The 20,620-nt window shown below is 45.9% G+C and overlaps 1 protein-coding gene across 4 annotated transcripts in view; it reads left to right on the top strand.

The window, feature by feature from the left end:
* The first annotated feature begins 1,016 nt into the window (after nucleotides 1-1,016).
* gatad2ab (GATA zinc finger domain containing 2Ab) overlaps nucleotides 1,017-20,620 on the top strand; it is a 20,363-nt gene continuing 759 nt past the window's right edge. Inside the window, exons 1-12 of one of the 4 annotated variants that reach the window (XM_034530336.1) lie at nucleotides 1,017-1,198; nucleotides 8,593-8,679; nucleotides 13,656-13,964; nucleotides 17,127-17,250; nucleotides 17,351-17,479; nucleotides 17,673-17,744; nucleotides 17,852-17,968; nucleotides 18,109-18,309; nucleotides 18,842-19,091; nucleotides 19,178-19,572; nucleotides 19,701-19,926; nucleotides 20,098-20,620. The exon at nucleotides 20,098-20,620 is cut by the window's right edge and continues 759 nt beyond it. In XM_034530336.1, the coding sequence (XP_034386227.1) occupies nucleotides 13,669-13,964; nucleotides 17,127-17,250; nucleotides 17,351-17,479; nucleotides 17,673-17,744; nucleotides 17,852-17,968; nucleotides 18,109-18,309; nucleotides 18,842-19,091; nucleotides 19,178-19,572; nucleotides 19,701-19,926; nucleotides 20,098-20,231 (1,944 nt within the window). In that variant the 5' untranslated portion in view covers nucleotides 1,017-1,198; nucleotides 8,593-8,679; nucleotides 13,656-13,668 and the 3' untranslated portion in view covers nucleotides 20,232-20,620. Of the gene's footprint in view, nucleotides 1,199-1,336; nucleotides 1,515-8,592; nucleotides 8,680-13,655; nucleotides 13,965-17,126; nucleotides 17,251-17,350; nucleotides 17,480-17,672; nucleotides 17,745-17,851; nucleotides 17,969-18,108; nucleotides 18,310-18,841; nucleotides 19,092-19,177; nucleotides 19,573-19,700; nucleotides 19,927-20,097 lie in introns of those variants that run through there. The other 3 variants (XM_034530335.1, XM_034530334.1, XM_034530332.1) reach the window with 3 other exon arrangements.

Raw genomic sequence — 20,620 nt, 5'->3', positions numbered from 1 at the left:
AGTAGTTTATAGTATCGATTGATCCTGAATCTGCTCCAGGGTTCTCCTGAGGCCGCAGGACGATCCTGATTGGTTGGCATGGAGACAGATCCACGGAAATGTCTACTTTGCAACCAGTAGTCCTGCACCAACTGCCATCTTATGTCTAATGCAGAACAATGTCATCGTCAAACGTGAACAAAGTCAAACCACACAATCCTGTTTCATAAGTACATTGAAATGATGCAGGTTATATTTTATATTAAGTGCGATACATTGAGCAGAACTCCTGTTGTGTTGTCACTGAAACCCCCATAGACTTATATATTTAAGTTCACCATAATAGCACCAAAGGTTTATGAATCGCGGTGACTTTGTTGAGGAAACCCTCACATGCTATGATATATGTTGTGTGACAAAAATTAAAGGTGACCAATTTGATGCGTTTTTTAAGAATTGCAGTACTGTTTTGAGTTAACTGGGATTCAGTGGTATGAAACAGTAGCGGCGTAAAGATTGTCTATATGTACATATGCACGTGCACATAAGAATACCTTGTAGAGCACCCAAATGCAGGAACTGACATGTGACTGACTATGTGATCAGTTATAGAAAGTGAAACATCTACAATGATAAAAGGGTATGACTTTTACATTTTTTTAATGTTGGCCTATGTTTCCATATTGCAGTATCGTAGTAAAGACTGTAAGAAGTGTGTCCATTCTATAGGAAATAAGGTTAATTATTTGAATTATTAATTAGTATTCTTGGAGTAGGCCTAGCAGCACACTCTCTGTCACATCATTGTCAGAGAAAGTAGGTAATGAGCAACGCGTCGTCTACAACAACAGCTTCTAATCATATAGTAAAACAGTGGTGTGTATTTGCATATACGGGCTTCTCTTTAAATTACTAGTTGCCCTGTCCCCGTTTTTTTTTTTTATTATTAATTTTTTTAAACTACCCCCCCCCGGTCTACTTCCAAACGCAGCGTTTTCCTTCCGTCTCCGGGAACTTAACATTTCCGAGGTGTGTATGAACGCAGCATGACGCCGCCTGTGGTGGCTCATTACACTATCAACCGGAGTGGCAGCGGACAGAAGAGAGGGGATCCCCGGGATTTTTTTTTACGCCGAAGCCAGCGCAACACTAACATCAAAACATCTGAAAAATCGCAAGTGTGGGGGGGGGAAACTCGGTCAAGCTCCTCCTAGACTTCGTAAGTATCACGAATTCCATTATCGCATTAACTAATCCAATATTTAAATTTCCAATTAAAATGATTACGGCGACGTGAAGTTTTTTTCCCCCTATCGGCGTTAGCACGGCTAGCGCCAAGTTAAGCTAAGCTAGCGTAGCTTTAGCTCACGCGCAAGGTAACAGTTTTGTGTGTCGCTCGGGCTACACGCACACACACCCACCGAGCCAACTGCCGAGAAACCAACCGCCCGCAAAAGTCGAGGAATATTTAAAACAACCCCCCCCCCTCCTCCCGGTAAAACTTATATCGGGATGCACCACTAGTACGATATAATGTAAGTTTTGTTATTTATATTCACCCCATAATGCAGCTGCTAAAATAAGTTTGTTATTTACATTTACCCACAATGCAGCTGCACAAACTCTGAGACCAAACATTCGTGGTTCTGTTTGTAAATCCACGCTTGCTTATTTGTGAATAAATTCAAGCGGCTGTCTGTCCGGGCACGCGAATGTCCAGGGAGCTAGCGTGCTAGCGTAGCGTAGCTTAGCTGGCTAGCCGTTTTACCCTTTAAGCTAGCGGCTCGGTGAGATGGGGTCGGTTTCATTGTCTTGTGGTGTATCGCTATTTGGGACGCGCAGTTCCATCGTAGATAAAACATCACAATACACAAACTAAAAGACAGTACGCTCCCGTGATCTCCGTGACCGTTTATCACCACAATGGGCTGTTAGCTCTCGTTAGTTAGCCACTCGTTTTCTTGTAGACGGACAGACGGACAGGTTGTTGTTGGCGAGCCAAGTTAACGTTAGCATGAGATAGCTTGTTGTTGTTGATGGATTAATTGAGAAATAAAAGGGCTATTATTATTTTTTTGCGGGCGGCAAAGTTGGGAGTCATGGAAGTTAATGGAGGTTGTAGCCAGTATCATAGCCGGCTGTTGCTAAGCCGACCGGTCTGAGCCGTAGATGGCTGTGATTATGTGCCCCATGAGCCATTGATCTCACAACTTTGTCAGATTAGCTCAACCGTGAAAAGCCCTTTTTATGGAGGCGTAATGGTGGACGGTGGTGCCTCTCCGTCAGGGTGTGTGTGTGTGTGTCTGTCTGTCCGTCCACGGCGGGGTTGTATCGATCACCCACGCCAGACTATACACAACCAAACGCCTGCTTTCCGCTCGCACCAGAATACAAATGTTTGTGTAAATTAGATCAAATCCGCCACTTTGTGTTTTGTAATGAGGTGTCTTGTGCTCCAAGTCTAAGGGCATGCTTCTATACCAACAGTACCTTCATTTCCGGTTGGAGTCGAGGATTTAAAGGGATTCGTGTGATATCATAGTTTCATGGTAATTGTGAGATATACGAGTTATTAAATCTTGTCGTGACTGCTGGTGCTCATCATTTTAGTTTCTTTTTCTTTTAGGCAGTCACAGCATCTATAGCAATCTAGCTACAACCCATGGGTCATGTTGTGGTTGAGTGGTCGGTTCAAGTCAGTTCTTTATCTTCACCTGTCTTTTGAGGTGTGTTTAGGATGACATACAGCAGTGTGTGTGTGTGTGTGTGTATATATATATATATATATATATATACACACACACAAAAATAAAATCAGCTTTTTTAAGAGCAAGTAGACAGTTGGCACCCTTGGCTAGTGATGGGGGACACGTGTCGCTGTGCATTTTATGATGGGCCACGGATTAGCCTGAGGAGGATGTGCCTCTTATGAAAAACCCAACTGCGAGTGATGTGACCAGACATTTCTGACTTAAGATCCACTCTTTATTCTGCTGTATCAAGACTTTTTGCTTGTGTCCCACAGACTCAAAGGCACCTTGCTCATTGTTGCCATTGTTATGAATATATATATATATATATATATATATATATATATATATATATATTGTAGATACTTCCTTCTGGAAAGAGTTTGTCAGTGCTGCTGAGTTCCAACACGTGCGGCTCTTTTCTTATGTTGAGCAGTGGTTATGAATGTGAAGAATGTTATGTTTTTGCACCAATTTATAGTAATGTTACTATATATCTCAATACATCTAAAAGGAGAAAACAAATCAAGATTTATTCACACCGTTGTGTTTTGTTGTCATCTGTTTAAATACAATTTATAAATGTGAGAGATGTAAAAACAACAACATCTGTTTTGCACAACCATGACAGTGAATGATGGTGTGCGCCCCCCCCCCCCCCCCCCCCCCCCCCCCCCCCCCCCCCCCCCCCCCCCGCACACACACACACACACGCACCACACATTTTTTAACACAGCAGTTGGGGGCCTGGTCAAGTGTGAGCCCAGTCATTGTGAAAATGTTAACAGGAAATGCTGGGTCAAACACAAGGGCTCTCCAAAATCGAACAGCTATTGCGAATGAGTCGAGGGACTATTGTTGTACTTAAGAATATAAGACCTGAATTAAGCTGTTGTGATGTCCTCAGGAAAATACTCACTGTAGGATTCTTAGGTTTATTGAAACGGTGGTAATTACTCATTAATCCAAAAAGATGCGCACGTGACCCCTTTTTTTTGCTTACATTTTGGGACTGTTGTGTTACATGCAGAATGATACACTGAACTAAGTTCCTAACACCGTTATGAATTACTCACTTTTCCTAAAGGTTTGAAAGGGTCGGACATGCAAAGCGCAAGCACACGATTCACACAAATAGGAGAAAGGACACAAGCGTTTAGAAGTATAGAGAGACTAGAGAGAGAGACTAGAGAGGATGCTGAATCCCCTGGAGGATAAAGATCCAGATCCAAAACATCTGGAATGAGGTGACGACAGCCAGGAGAGGGGGAGAGAGGTCCCAGGATAGCCAATGGTCCAGCACAGGAAAAGCCTGGGTGAAAAGAGAGGACACAGTGCAGAAAATAAAGAAAGAGAGAGAGAGAGAGAGAGGCAGTCAGCTTGGACTATTGTGGGACGACAACAACAACAACAGACGGTTACAGAGATGCCGTGGCGTTCAGAAGGTTCACGGTAGTCTCATTGACTGCCGACTTCTTTTCGATGCTGGGTCTGACGGTAGCCCTGTGTTCTGAAAGCAGAAAGCACAGGATGGAATAAAAGTACGCGTAAAGTACCTTTTATTTATTTATATATTTTTTTTAAAAATTCTTTTGTTTTAAAAAGTTCAATGTGTTCCAACTCGGCAGATCTATATAGTTATTTTGAGATCTGAACGCTCTTCCTGTCTTTTTGAGAACTACCTGTTGCGACAGTTTCCTTGTTTGAAGCCTCAAATGCCAGAGGACAGGAGTAGTTTCGTCGACCACAGGGTCCCACCCAAAAGCCTTGGGCGATTCCTAGAGCTGGAGGAGAGTGATTTTACAAGGGTTGGCTGACTGAACGGTTTCTTGTTTATCCTGTTGGACTTCATATTGACAGAAGCATGGGTGTTTACAGTGTGATCTACCTGTCTGAGACGCGTGATGCATCGGACTTTCTTTTTAATGATGCTAACCATATCAACGTTCTAGCCTCCCTAGTACGTCCCTACTTGATACTTTTCACCCGCACAGTAGCTCTGCTATTTGTGTGGCCAATGCCCAATTAATTACCGCCCCCTGGTTCCGACTGGACACGCATCATTGTGGAAGACTTGGGTGTTCTTTCTATGAATAGCCACCTGTTGACCAGTTGGGACATGTGGCTTAAAATGAATTGGCCCTTGAATAAATGGTAAGAAGTGGTATTTGTTAAGAGATTGCCCTGCATACGTACAAGTTGTAGGGGAAGATTAGAGGAAGTAGAGAAATTCAGCTTTTCTTACTTGAAGGGTGAAGAAGAGTGAGCGCTAATTTCTCAGTTTTTATTTCACATTGGTTATTGTAGTAGAAAAGACATGAGGAAAAAAAAGCAGGTACAAATGACACCAGGCCGGTATGTAGCTAGTTAAAAATGTATTCCCATACCTACTTGAGATTGGTATAAACACACTTAAATGCTTAAAAGAGCTGTAGTCTTGAATGAAATGAAATCCTCCACCTCTGTTTTGTATTCTCCTCAGTGCGAAGCTGTATGGCGCCGCAACATTTCCTGAAAAATATAATTAATTCAACACACAGGCTACACCCAAGTGCTGGATGCCGGCTAATCAGCCACCTACGTGCCTCTGCCTGACTTCCACTTCTCTAGCTATACATCTCTTTAAAGTTTTGGTTCCACTAGTATATTAGTGTGACAATCCACACTTTATTTGCAGGTTAACGAGTATACATTTCTAAAGTGTTATTATTTTTGTTAATCTGCCTGTAACAATTGCTTCCACTGTGTTGCCAGTGCTGACATGGCAACTCTCAGTAAACAAGCAGATGGGCAACTTGGATGCACGCAGCATCGGGGCGCGTGTCCAAGAAGGGGCAAACCTCCATGCCTCAGTGCACGGTCATGTCTGACCTAGATGTCATCAAAACAAGGGTCGACTACACCGACTTGCCCAGTTTATGATTAGCAAAGCAATCCGTTTCTTGGGTTGAGAGCGTGCGGGGCGTGTTTTGCCAAATCGCAACTCTATCGACTCTTTTACAGTTTGCAAGCAATGATGACGGCGTACCTCCAACGTGCGTCGGAGCGCCCTCTGAAGCTAAGCGAGGGCCTTAACCACCAAAGGATTGGGAATGTGTCGTAAACAAATTGTTTGACACAGTAACTCGTTGAACAAAACATTTAAAAAAAAAAAAAAAAGTTTTGATTTCAATATTTAAAGCTTGTGGCTGGGGCCAAGCGCTTGTTTCGATGCCAACATGCACGCACTTGTTTTTTTTGATGACGTCAGCTGTAAAATGGTCTAATGTTGGCGATTTTTAGATGTGGCCGGGGTGAAGAATCGGGTGAAGTTTTATAGTGTCTCGTGAGACAGTATTAAAAATGGCGCTGTGAAGTGTTCGACACACTGCATTGATTGTCTTCTGCCACGTCACTCTCTACATAGGAAAACAAATGGCCTGATTATCATTCCTGAAGCACACTGTCATTCCCACTGCCCCAAAATCGGTTGGACGAGTTCATCATCGGGGGCCCATAACATGTGGAGAACTATGACTTGGGTTACAAGTTGTGTTTTTTTATCGGGAGTCTTCTCAGAATTCCCGGGTATGATGGCACGTGTCAATTACTGTTTATTTTTTGTATCTAAAGTAGGTCAGATAGGTGATGGTTTTGAGGCTCCTGTAAAAAGTTTGTAGTTTCTTCATTGATAAAGAACAGAGAGTACTCTGATAAAAACGCTGCTTAGTCCTCCTAGTTCTCTGTAAATGATGCATTTTATGTGGTGTTAACGCTAAGCTGGACTGTTTTAAGAAAGTGTCTTTTTTTTTTTTTTAAATGCTACCATGTTTGTCAGCAACTTTTGTTTTTATGGTAACTTGGGAGGTTACAATAAAAAAACAATTTGTCCCTGTATTCTCTGATTTAATTCAGCAGTTAACACGCCAATCAGAATTGTGTTTAAATTGTGGAAACTCAAGTCCTGGCATTTGCTTCTTCACTGTTTAAAAAAGAAAAAAAAGAAAAGGAAATGACCGGCAGTACTCCAGCTTTTAAAAGTGACTTATTGTCTTTCTAAATGTGCGGCGGATCTAATTTACTCTGATGTGAAGCGTCGTTCATGTGGCTCTCGATTTTATTTTTAAGTGAAGTTTAATGTGGAGGAAATGGTGTTTGATTTGCTCATGACATCACTGTTGCATGTGGTAACAAGCACAACAGCCACACCTAATCCTGATTTTGCGTTTGGCCAATTATTCGATTTTAATCCTTACTTCATGGTGTTATTGTTTAATGTATCCTCCAATAGACGTGGCTCATAGTTTTTAACAGGTGCAACCTCAGGCTTAAATATGCATGCTTTAATTTGTAAAGCGATCGCCAGTCAGTTTGGCGTTTGATTATCATGAAAAATAATACTTGTCTGCTGACTGAATATACGCACATTTTCTCCCCATCTCTCTAATAGCTAAGCCATCTGTGTGAGCTCGACGCTGCTCCACCGATATTGTAGCTCACGAGAGCCTTAAATCCCAGGCCGTCGTCTCAAAGGGCTTTTAAAGGCCTACAAGCAAAGACAACGGGGGCGTAGTTCTTCATAGAATCGCCTCTCTGTAAGGTCAACGGGGGTCACGGTCATGATCCAGACGATTTTACATGAGTCGATGGTTACCGTATGAAGGATGGTGAAACGTGTGCTTGTCTTGTGGGAGGGGCTTTGGACAGAGAGGGGGGTGAGAGCTGTATTTTCACATTTTCAACTTGTATTTTTGGGGGGGCCTTTTTCCAGAAAAAAATGCCTACCCTGGCATACCATTTTAATAACAAATATACTGTAAGCTTATTGCCCAATAACGTCAAAAATCGACCTGCCTTGCAGCTTGTTAATTTGCAATTACTACTTGTTTTGTGCATCTGAAATCTGTTTTTAATGAATTTCTCATCTGAAGTTTAATGGATGTCTGTTTTACACAGAATATTTTTCTTCTTTGCACTCTGACCATTATTGAAGAGGATCTCCGGAAAGTTGCTAAATTAACAAAAGTATGTGCAAAGCGACCCACATTATCCAGTTGTGTTCTGCCCCTCTCAATGCTGACGTGCTCGGCTCCTAGTTCACACTGTTTCTTTGCTCCCTTTAATCTCTTTTTTTTTTTACCCCTCTCTTCCTGCTCTGGTCACTTCCTGCTACCATCCATTTCTGCTAAATGTAATCTGATAGCAGTCTGCTTGTGTCCTGGCCCTCCAGTCTGCATGTGGGTATGGGCTTCTGGTTTTATAGGATTATGGAGTAACCATTTGGAAGCAATTTGTCTGAAATTGGGGATTATCCCTGTCTAGGGTTTTAAAAAAAAACAAAACATTTTGCTCTTCCTTTTTTATTATATCTGCGGTTTGAAATGTGTCGATTTGGTTTTAGGCTGAAAACTACAGGAGGACGGGTTTGACTTGAGATTTTAGGGTGCTTAAAAGCGTCACAATCTAGATATTCTTTGTCATTAGATGGTCAGTAAATTACGTTCTGTTCAATGACTGAATGCCACCGAAGGCTTATATGCATCGCACATGGTCTGTGCGTGCGTGCCGAAATCCTAAAAGAGATGTGGGAGTGATGTGTCCTTTTTTTTTTTAATACTTGTGCGTTAGTTCTAATGCCGCATACCGAACCGTTGTGTTATATGCGGCGTCCTTTCGGGTTGTGCCACGTGACCCAAACAGCTGTTTATGTCAACTACTCGCACGAGCTGAACCGAAAATATTCTAGAGCGCCAGTTAACGGCAACGTTTTTGCCAGCGCACCAGTTGTTGGCTATAAACTGCTCATCAGCTGTCGCAGCGCTGAGGCATGCTCGTCAGTTAGCCCAGTTAGTTTAATTATAATCTGCCTTTATTTGCATTACAGATCAAGTGACGTACTGAACGGTGAGCCGTGAAGTCCGCCTTCGAGTCGGTTCTCCGTGTTGTTGAGGGAACCTTAACGAGAACATCGGTGGGTTCTAAAAACAACCACAGCCATATATACGTGTTCATGTGGCCGTGTGGTCATACATTCTTCAGTGTTTGCCGACAACAGCCTGGTTCGCACTTCCTGGACTCACTTCTGTTGTCACGTTGCTGCAGGAGAATCCAGGTGGAGACATGCGCGCACACACACACACACACACACACACACTCTGTGGAGCCAGGGCTCTCTCTCGCTCACTCATATGCGCACACACACACGCACACACAGAGGCAGCCTGGCAGATTCAGGGTTAAAGGCTTCCATTTTGTTAGGTAACACCCTAATGGTCTGATCTGTCGGTGGCGTTAAAATGGCAGGGGCTTAACCCTTGGCGTTCGGGACACAACCAGTAGGAGCACACACACACACACACACACACTGGGCTGGCCGAGCCTACAACAGAACAACTGAGGAGGAGGAGGAGGAGGGGAGTGTGTGAGGCAGGGAGGGGTATAGGGAAGGAGTGAGGGAGAGAGAGAAGACAAGGAAGAGTATTTTTCACTTGGGTACAGTTTGATTATGGCTCAGCTAACCACATGCGCTCTGCACCCTTCTCCCTCCCCCAACTGTGGCACCACCTCAGCTGGGTCCCTGCCCCCACTCCTAGTTTGGTGAGCACAGATTAGCATAGGTAGTCAGATTTTATGTTTCTTCTAATCAGCCGATATCCCGATAGCCTAAAATGATTTTGTACAAAACTCACTAGAAGTGACCTTTTTTTTTAATGGCGATGAGTAGTAAATAATCACTCTGAATTTAAAATAATCATCGCCTCGTCATATATGCTCGTGAGAAGATTGCCAATTTAAGCTAATTCAATATCGCCAGGGCCAGGTTCCCAAGGAACGAGTCGTCGTCGCACTGCTGTTTTAAAAAAATGTTTATTGGCCAATAATAATCCATACCTGCGTTGCTTTTATTGGACAATATAATTGTTGTTTCCCCTCATTGAACCCTGAGGACACAGTTGGAACGCCTCAGTATTTTTAAAATGGCTGTTAATGTGTTTGCTGGCTGAGTTTAGTCCCAGTGGGGAGATCATTACAGTGTTAGGAGATGAGAAGCCGAGCATGTTACCTCGAGGGAGGGGGGGGGGATGACGACGCTCTGCCATTGATCTGCTCTCCATGAACTACTGGACACAATAGAAGAAAACCTGTCGTGTCAGTCGAGGTCACAAGATTTTCGATTTTTGCTTTTCAGGCAAGTGCATCTCATCCTGCTGCACTGCGTTGGTGGTGGAGGGGGGGGGGGGGGGGGGGGGGGGGGGGGGGGGGGGGGGGGGGGGGGGGGGGGGGGGGTTTATCGGCATACACCTTTTTAATTTTTAAGAAGGCTAATGTTTGCATGCGGAGAAATTGCAATTTAAGTGCATTGATTTTTGAGCCGGCAATTGGCTGTCGGAAATGAAACCTTTTTCCCATTCGTATTGTTTTTTTTTCTTAAATTAATTTGAATGGGCAGTACGAACTCCTCCGTCTTTTTTGTTTTGATGTCAGATCTGCGCTGCCCTTAGGCCTTATTATTCTGAAGAATGCGAGAGGGACATGCATGTACTCCTCCTCCATGGTCTCCTGAGAGGAACAGACACGGATCACAAATTACTGGCCTCCTCCTCCTCCTCCTCCTCCTCTCTTTCTCGTCCTCTCGCCATTTTATCCCGTTGCCGTTGTAATGTGGTGATGCATCCGCGTGTCAAAGTGATGCATCTTTCCTTCACGACAGTTTTATTCGGTGCCCGGTTTCCGGCCTGGCAATCACTTTTAAAAAAAAAAAAAGTTGTTGTTTAGCCCTGCGTGGAGAAGGTTTTGTGTGCATGCGTCGCTCCAACGCTATGCAAATGCTTTTTTTTTTGGGTTGAGCTACGTTGATCTCGAGGTGCTTTGAGTTTCCTCCCCGAAAAAACTGGAAGCGCGCCATGCAAAACACGATCGAGGCGTGTACAAAATCAACAGGGAAGTGATCACGTGTTCTCGTTTCGTGAGAAGATCATTTATTAACCTTAATTCAAAATTATTATTATTATCTTTTAATATCCCTGTAATCTGAGTCTGGCCATGTGTATCGTGTAAATCAAAGAGCTGTAATGTGACGAGGCTGGCCGGCTCGATGGTATGAAATGGATTCCGGAGTCGACCTCTGATCAACAATTGTTGACATTAATTGGCAACACTGCTACTCTGCATTTCTTTGGGGGGGGGCGCAGCAGTGGCTCCCGGTGGACTTCCTGATGGACAAGTCGGGCTTGTTTGTAATTATTGTAGTGCCAGTTTCATTTAGCATTGGTAACGAGCAGAAATGCTACTCGCACTGATTATGGATCTTTTCTGCAGATTGCCTGGCTCATTATGTACTAATTCAATAAAAAATGGTTTATGTGAGCTTGAAGTATAACTTCAGCTGCATAATCTTAAAAAAGAGGAAAAACTAAATAAATTAAAAAAAAAGATATGGCATGGGGCCATAAATTTAAATGAATTCGCCCTCTCCGATAACCTGGAGGGTGTGAAGGACCTCCGATCGCACAACGGGGCTTCAGGGCTCTTTTCTAGAAATCAAGGTGCTCAATAGAAAAATGGTCTCCGGTGAGATGAAGTGTGACGCAACAACGAGAGCTAGCACACGCACCCCCCTGGGTTCGGTCTCGAGCGGGCACATCGCAAACATATACACGGACAACAATTTTAATTTGTCTTTGTTGCCCTTGTTGCTTAGCAGCAAACTATTAAGAGGCACGATTCCATCCGTCTCCTCGGGGTGGGGGAGGGGGGGGGGACGACGACGACGACGACAAAGGAAGCCACGTGTCTCTGGACCTGAAACTAGCAACCACAGCCGTCCTGGTAACGAGTCCATCTCCTGGTAACGAGTCCATCTCCCACGTCGTCCTGAAGGGATCCAGTCTGGCACATCGTAGAGAGAGGGAGAGAAAGAAAGAGAGAGAGATACGGGTATGCAGACATAACCACCCACTGTCATCTCTGGCAGATAGATGGCCTTTGTGTCCAGGGATGGTTTAGCAGGGCACATCTGTCCTTGTTGTGTACCAGAGGAGAGAGCCTTTTAGGCTCTGTGTACAAACACAGACCTGAATGTTTTTCACCGTGTAGTTTCTTTATTTTGGATGTTTTGGTTCGGGTAAGAAGCTCCAACATGTGTCGAAGAGAGAGATGTGTCATAGTATGTAGACAGCAAGTTGTTGACCGTTTTTCTTTCGCTTTTAAAAATCTTTTTTTATGCCTTTTTTAAAAGATGGCAGAAAAAAAACATCTTGAGATATTGTTTTGTTTTTTAAGAAGATCATGAAAGGTGGGCGACCAGATTCTTCCGCCATGTTGACGCTTGATTGCAACAGAAGTTAGTCATGTCGCAAACACACACACACACACACACACACACACACACCCACACCCCTGTTGTCTGGAAGACGCGTTTTGGAATGTCCGAAGGTGACGTCATCTCCTCCTCCTCCCTGCGTGGGATGTGGCTGTGGCTTCCCAGTCTCCCTCCCTCCCTTCTGCCACTCCGTCTCTCCAGGGGTTAAAAACCTGTGCCGTCTCTCAATCGGAGACCGGTCTGAACCGGTTTTCAGGCAAGCGCGTTACGTTTCTCATAATAATCTTGGGATGCGGTCATGTGGAGCTGTGATGATGTCACGTGGGACGAAGAAGAAGAAGAAGGAGACCTTGAGTCGCTCTAAATCAGATGCACAATATGGTGCACGTGTATATTCGCCTCTTATCAGTTCGGCCACCACGTTGGATGTTTTTTTGTGATGGACGTGCGCTTATCCACAAAATATTTTTTTTATAACGTCTATTACGAAATGGTTATTCAAGAGTCTGCCTCTTCCGTAATGAGTGTGTGTCCTACATCGGTTTGCTTTTTCTTTTTTTCTCCCCCGACCGTCGCAGAGTGCTATTTTTCTGCTGTGTAATATGTTTTCCCAGAAATCCAAGCGGGTCTCGCTCCGTCCTCACTATTACTGTACCGAGTGAGATTTGGGTCAGCATCTGGGGGGGCGCTGCATGTTGATGTAGATGACCTGAAAACAATACTTTATTTTCCATCTTGTAACGGTGGCACTGCTTCTGCTTCATATCTCATATAATCACACAACCGGTTTAATGTCATGACAATGGGTGGAATAAAAATGTGATTTTAAAAGTACTCGAAAGGGGAACGACACTTTGTATTCACAGACAATAGGTGGGACCGATCGAGAGGGTTTTGTTTTGAAGTCTCTCGTCATATTAAACCTATTAAATGGCACCTTCACCTGCGTGATATTGTAGATGTCTTTTAGCTTCCTCAGTCTGTAGCGTCCAAAACATTAAATTAAGTTGAGGTTTCTGTACAGACAGACGGCGGTCCCCATCTTTCCTCAGATTTCTGTGTATCCTCTACTGCATGTGTATTGATTATATTAAACATTTAGGAATAAAAGCTCAACCTTCCTGGCTAACTCCACTTGAATCAGCTGTCAAAACACGGGAATGAAGTATAACTAGATGGGACACTTGATTTTCAAACCATCTCATTTACTGCCCTCCCATACTTTGCAAGAGCACAGCGTTTACATATCACTGAAAGCTAAAGGCGAGAGGCAGTTCTACTCGGGGACTCTCAAAACCCGAAGAAAACCCACACAGACGTGAACAGCAGAAATGAGTCATGTTCATTTCCAGAGTTGCTCTGTTGAAAGTAGCACTTTTTTTTTTTTTTCTTCCCCCCTCAGTAGAACCTCCACTTGAATAATGCTGTGTTATCCTACAGTAGCAGTAAACTTTTATTTATTTACATCTACTGTCCAAACCGGTACCCAGCCGTCTAATTTAAATCCATGCATAGCCCCCAATATATATTTTTCTTGTCACTGTTTATTAGTTTGTCTTTTTTATAAATATGTTTACACAGTCTTTGTAACCAACCATCCTCTCTCACGCTCTCTCTCTCTCCAGGGTGAGAGCAGCCATGTCAGAGGAGGCAGTGCGTCTAACGCGCAGCCAGAAGCGGGCTCTGGAGAAGGACCATGCGGCGTCCCCGGACCCCCTGGAGGACATGGAAAGCAAACGGGTGAAGCTGGAGAAAGGCGACGCGGCCGAAGCTCCCCTGGCCCCGGTGGGATCTGGACCCGAGGCCGTCAAGCTAACGAGTGAGCACGCCGCCAAGATGGCGGCCAGCATCATGAAAACCGGGGAGGTGAAGGCCACCATCAAGGTGGAGGTGCAGACTGGAGACGAGCCCGTTGACATGAGCACATCCAAAAGGTGAGACGAGCAAAAGGCGTCGCGGGGGGGGAGTGGGGTGTTTGATTGAGCCGCGGAGCCATTTTTAATTTTTTTTAACTCTTGTCGTAATATCAGCTTGTTGCTCATAAGGAAAATAGTTGTTGTTCACTTTACATTTTACTGTCAAAGTAAATAATCTGTGAACAACACTGAAAGGAATGCTGGAAACACTTTACCTTAAAACAGTGGCATCTATTCCTGTTTACTGGGCCTCCGTGCTACACAGAGGCCCACAATAATCACAATAAACCGTTCGTAAGTATTTCCAGCTGGCCAGAATACACTATAATTTCCTTACTAAATAGTTTGTCTGTGAGGGTATAAGATGCAAAATAGTCTGCTGCTGTTCTTTTGTTTGTTTATGCTAAACTGATGTTTGATCATCACATGGGTTGAAGGGAAGGGTTGTGAACAGGACTCCACACGCGCTGACAAATGAGGCCAAAATCGGTCTCTGCATTTTTTTTTTCGTTTGTTTGAAAACTTCTTAAAGATTATTTATGTACCGCAGGCCTTGTTTTTTTTCTTTTTTCACGCTTTGCATGCACGCACAGCCGCGCGGCGGTAGCGCTGAGAGGGATGTGTCTACTGGAGTTTGGGGTTTCTCTTAACTTTGCACCAGCGAGTGGTCTGACAGGAGCTGTGCAGGAAGTCGCCGTGTGGTCGTCGGCAGCCTGCCTCCATTTTGAAAAAGTTAAGAGGCTCCTGAGGCCCGGGCTCCATTTTCTCCCACAGCGGCACCTGAACTCTGCCTCAAGCTTCACACAAAATGAAGGCTACGTGTCACAAACTGGTTCCAACTGGCCGTTGCCATGGTTTCCACATTGGAAGGAGCAATTGGAGGAAGGAGGGGGGGGGGGGGGGACGCGTGTCACATGACCACACAGAGAAATGCCTGATGTCATGTGACGTGTTTGGTAGGCCCGATAGATGTGACCGCGGTTAAAGTGGAACAGAGAGGTGATTCATCTTGGGAGTGTGATGGGCCCCGTTTGAGGTGTCACCTTTGACCCCTGTTTAACCCTCGGCATGTGTTTGCACGCTTGCTCGCTGCCAAAGGTGATTGCCTTATTGTAGTTTACAGAGGACTCGGTTTGCGAGGGCCCGTCAACAACATTGCAATGCATGCCCACCTTGCACACGCGCTGGGGAAATGTGTTAAAAAGAGTGTCACCGAGAAGAAGAAGCATTACTCCCTTCCCTTCTGTGGTAGTTTGCATGCTTTGTGTACATTTACAGCCCAGCTGTTTCATTTGAGCCAAGAGGCTCACGTAGTTTAAAATGGCTCTTGTGTTGCATTTTAAACTGAGTGTCCCACTGCACCTAATAATGACTTTGTCAGCAGTCCTATAGTCGGGTCGCTGGGAAGCTACGACAGGGGAGGCATGCATGCGTTCTGGACTTTACATAACCACGCTGCTGTGTGTTGTGATGCTTCTGTAAGAGTAGTAGCAACCGTCACAGACTACGCTTTTGTTTGTGAAAGATGGCGACGCTCTTCGTTCCTCTCTGATGCTGCTCGTGTCCGACACGGTTCATCGTTGTCGTATGTAAGGAATGTAAACGGGAGGAAAACAACCGCTGGTCAGGATTTGAATAAAACTAGAGATGTTCCCATACCATGAAAAAGCGTGTTGAACCACAGGTGTGTGTGTGTTTTACATGTGCAGTACGGTTCAGGTAGCGCGTGACGCGCGTTGTTCCTGTGTAATGTAAATGATCTGATACTCGCTGCATACCACGTGCAGCGTTTTAGGCTTTTCAAGGAGGATAAAACGTATCAAGGATGTACTTTCCAGGAAGTAGCAGTGTAAGTATTACCAAGGTTGTGTTGGCGGACGGGCAAAGTAAATGCAGCGTGTTGTGATTGCTCAGTCTGCTGGAACTCTTATCTCACAATATAAGTACAAACAACATGGTTATTGGCATATAGTTGACCACCTTGAACCGAGCGTGCGTTCTCTGTCGAGGGGAGGGGGTGGGGGGGGGGGGGTTGTGAGGAAGGAAAGGAGATCGGAGAAATGTGTCTGAAGACTGGAGCGTGCAAAAGTGTGAAGGACTGAGTCAGTGAGTTTGAGTATAAAAGATGAACAAGTAAGCAAGGATGGGGGAGGGGTGTGTGTGTGTGTGTGTGAAGTAGTGACTGAGTGAGAGTGTACACAATAGGTTGGCTCCTGGCCATGTATTCCCCTCCCCCCTCACTGTCACCCTCTCCAGTGTCTCCAGCGGACCTCCGCTCTGCTCAGCTTGTGACTTTAGTGTCGGCAGCTGGGAGGGAGGGCAGAGCTGAGGCCCAGGCTGCGCCGAGCCGGCTAGGCCCTAGGCCTCACCGCGGAGGTAGGGGAGGGGTGGTAAAACTGGGCCTTCGCTCGAAGCCCTGACGACTCGCCCGTCGACAGTGCCGGAACAATTATATAACCTGGCTGCATATTTGCATGCATAACTTCACCTCATGTCCTATATATATATATATCTCACTCCCAACCGTACCCCGTCCTCCAAAAGTTCTTCTTACCACTCTGGGTTTATATTTTCCTACATCCACAGGACCCGACAGGATCCCCCCGCTGTGACGGTGGCAGATGCATTCCTCCTCCATGGTCCACACACACACACACACTGTAAAACTACAACCACCCTTTTACTTCCGATCGCCCCCACCCCTCCCCGGATCGATGCACACGTAGCTCGCCACTAGTCGCCCTTTGTTCTCCGCAGTCCTCGGGGAAAAGCCACTTAACATTTTATCAAAGGCGTTAAGTCTTTTCCTGTAAATAAGAAAAACTAAAATGCAGTTGATTTTGTTTGCACGTTGCTGGTGACTGACTCTGCAGTGTCTGTTTGGAAGGAGGCGAGCGGGATGTCTGTTCTACCTTTTTTTTCGCTGGAGACAATAATGGCCGGCTGCGATCTTCCCCTGTGCCGCCATTACTCCATTATTGATCTCTCCGGTTCTTGTCTCGTATGTCCCGGTACACATTTGCCCTATAACAGTGCTGACGAAGTCATTGTTATATACCGCCACCTACTGGATGTGAAACAAAACTACAAGTTGGTTGCAGATGGTGGTAATTGCGGTATTAAATCTCGAATGATGAAACGCGTTGTCAATGTTTTTTTTGTTTTTTTTCTCCCCCGCAGCGACATTAAGAGCGAGCGGCAGCCACCGTCGCCGGATGACGTGATCGTGTTGTCCGACAATGAGCCATCCAGTCCTCTCATGAACGGCCACTGCTTCTCGAAGACTGACACGGATAAACTTATGGTAAGAAAACGGCGTTTAGACTTTGCGTACAACGCAGTGTTTATTGGAGATGTCTGTCTGCTTAGCCTCCTCCTTTTTTCTCCTGTTACGGTGTCTGTAGAAGAGCTCTCCTGAGGAGAGGGAGCGCATCATCAAACAGCTGCAGGAGGAACTGAGACTCCAAGAGGCCAAGCTGGTGCTGCTCAAGAAGCTACGACAGAGCCAGATTCAGAAGGAATCTGTACAGAAGGTAAAACATGAGTCTTGATGGTCTTCTGTATGTCATCAGAGGGTTTTATGAACATGTGACTGCTATTCATAATGCAAGACTTTATTGTTTTCCAATGCACGTCGTTGATGTAGATTTGTAAACATTCCTGCATGTTAATTTCTTCAAGTACATGTGACTTTATGCACTAATGCTGTGCCCCGTTCACATCTAGTCGACCGGCTCTGTAGCCACCCCTCCTCCTCTGGTGAGAGGTAGCATCACATCAAGCAAAGGTCCCCTCCAGGTAGTTGCTACACTTTTGATAGATTGTCGTGCCACAACTTGTATTCTGGAGCCTTTCTACATTTGCAGCTCGATGTTTAAAAAGCGGCGCACGTTGTGGTTTTACAGGTGATGGGTCGAAGCTCGGGCACGGTGATCCCTCCTCCTTTGGTGCGGGGTGGGCAACACATGCCGTCCAAACACAACTCCCAGATTGTCATGCCACCCCTGGTCAGAGGGGCCCAGGTTAGTGTGAGGAGGGGGGCTCTGACCCCGCCCACATTTAAAGTGTTCCTCGTCTGATGAAGTGTAGCTATAAAGAGCTCTTTGTTAACCTCTCACTTTGTCTTCTTCTTTGCTCGTGTGTGTGTGTGCGCTCCCATCAGCCCATTGCGGTGACTCCCCAGCAGATAGCCAGTCTACGACTGCAACAGCATCAGCACAGCGGTTCAGGCCCCCCTCCACTGCTGCTGGCCCCCAGGGCTTCTGTGCCCAATGTCCAGATCCAGGGCCAGAGGATCATTCAGCAGGGACTCATCCGGGTGGCTAATGTGGCCAACAGTAATCTCATGGTCAACGTCCCTCAGGTGAGGAAGCAAACAAACAAACAAACAAAGAGAGGAATGCAGGGCTTCGTCCTCGTCTCAGTCTAAAAGTCATAAAGTATTAAAACAATCTTCAATCCATACTTGTTGGTGTTTAGCCTTTAAAAAAAAAAACTACATTTTAACTTTAAATACTGTAAACTCTTCCCACCCACAACTGTGTTAAAGGGGCGGTCTAGCAGCAATCTCAGCATCTCCATAACTCACATTTATCAAACCACAATAACACAAAAAAAGATGTTTGCTAGTATGTTGTCCTTTTCCTTGAAAAGCCACAACAATGCGGTGAAGAGAAAGCCGGAGAAAAAGAGAGCGCGACTGAACGCACCGCAAAATTCACGAAGGCCGTTGCATACTTGAATATCGATCTGTTATTGTGGACATTTGAGGACCGTTATCGTGGTTCAACCAATATTGCGTCAATGATCTTTTCATCTCCTCCAATCCCAGATCCTCAAGTGAAGCCTCATGACTCGTTGCTGAAGTGTTTTCTGTTTTCCCGTCTGTTGTCCAGGCCTCTCCAACCAGCCTCAAAGGCTCTTCGGTGTCGCCCAACTCCAACATCAACGACTCCCCGGCCAGCCGCCAGGCGGCTGCTAAGCTCGCGCTGCGTAAGCAGCTGGAGAAGACGCTGCTGGAGATCCCTCCCCCGAAGCCTCCTGCCCCGGAGTTCAACTTCCTGCCTTCAGCAGCCAATAATGAGTTCATCTACTTGTTGGGGCTCGAGGAGGTGGTGCAAAAACTTCTGGAGATGCACGGCAGGGGTAGGTGGATCTTACCATGTACGATAGTAGATGTGGTATATTATACATGTTTACATCTAGTCTAAAGTAGCGTTCTGTTTTCCTAGTAGGTAATCTGGGCCCGGCAGCTGCCATCGCCAGCGCCATTCCCAAAGAGCCATACACCTGCGCCCAGTGCAAGACAGACTTTACCTCCCGCTGGAGAAAGGAGAAGCCCGGGACCATCCTCTGTGACCAATGCATGTCGTCCAATCAGAAGAAGGCCCTGAAGGCCGAGCACACCAATCGGCTGAAGGCGGCCTTTGTGAAGGCACTCCAACAGGAGCAGGAGATCGAGCAGCGTATCCTCCAGCAGGCGGCCTCCTCTTCATCTTCCTCCCTCTCTAAAAGCTCCTCCTCTCCATCACTGTCCAAGAGTGAGGTGCTGGTGTCCCAGCAGTACAAGCATGTCCGGGCTGCTATGCAGCACCGATCCGTGTCTGGCCACCACTCCCACAAGCAGGTCAGCGTGGCCCTTTTTTGATTGTGTTTGGTGATGACCCAAGCCTGGTTTACAAAGTTTAAATAAAAGCATTTGCATGTTAATTAACACCCGGCCCCGCCTCCCCGCGGCGCTGTCTCTCCGCACAGAGTCACCTGTCACACAACATCCAGTCGATGAGCGCCCGTGGTTTGGCCCACTCGTTCACCTCCTCCTCTCAGCTGCAGAGCGCGATGGCGGCGGCCGCGGCGCTGGGCAGCCGGGCGGGTAAGCACGCGGCGGCGCGCCCGCTGCAGCACGGGGCAAAGGTCAGCGCCGGCAGCAGTAACCAGAGCAACGTGGCCGCCTGGAGGAAGCAGACCGGCGGCAACACAGGTAGACGAGCGCCAGACGAGGGTCGCTTTTTCTTTCTTCTTGATTTCAGAAAGAAAGCATTGTGTTTTCTTTTGTTGCTAAATATGTTGTACTTCATCAGAGAATGAATGTGAACCAGCTCGACCTCCACGACATTGACCCCCCCCCCCCGTTGCGTTTGTGTCCTGACAGGTGTGACCATGGCCTACGTGAACCCCAGCTTGTCCGCCCACAAGACCACCTCCGCTGTGGAGCGCCAGCGGGAGTACCTGCTGGACATGATTCCCTCCCGTTCCATCTCCCAAGCAGCCAACACATGGAAATAATGCAATCTTACTCCCTACTGACATCATAACTATTACCCCTCCTAATATCAATAACAGCCATTCTCATGATCACTCTAATCCTTTCTATGGACTCTGGCTAAAATCATGCTGGGGGAAAAAAAAAAAAATCTGCGTAGTTTCTTCATCGTTGTTTTTTTTCCAGCTCTTCCTAAGATATTTCTGCTACCATCATTCTTACCCGAGTCCTTTGAGGTGGAGTCGTGCTTCGACAGCTCGGGCTCCTGCGATCCAGAACAAGGAATATGAATTTGGGTACCTTTTTTTTTTTTTTTTTTTTTTTTTTTTGAGGGTTGGGGGTGTACATGGGCTCGTACAATTTTACAAACTTCTCCGGCGATGTGGCCTCTCCCTCCCTCCCTACTTCATGT

The sequence above is a fragment of the Cyclopterus lumpus genome, chromosome 4 (assembly GCF_009769545.1).
Source record: "Cyclopterus lumpus isolate fCycLum1 chromosome 4, fCycLum1.pri, whole genome shotgun sequence".
NCBI classification, from domain to species: Eukaryota; Metazoa; Chordata; class Actinopteri; order Perciformes; family Cyclopteridae; genus Cyclopterus; species Cyclopterus lumpus.
This window is presented reverse-complemented; position numbering and strand designations above follow the sequence as displayed.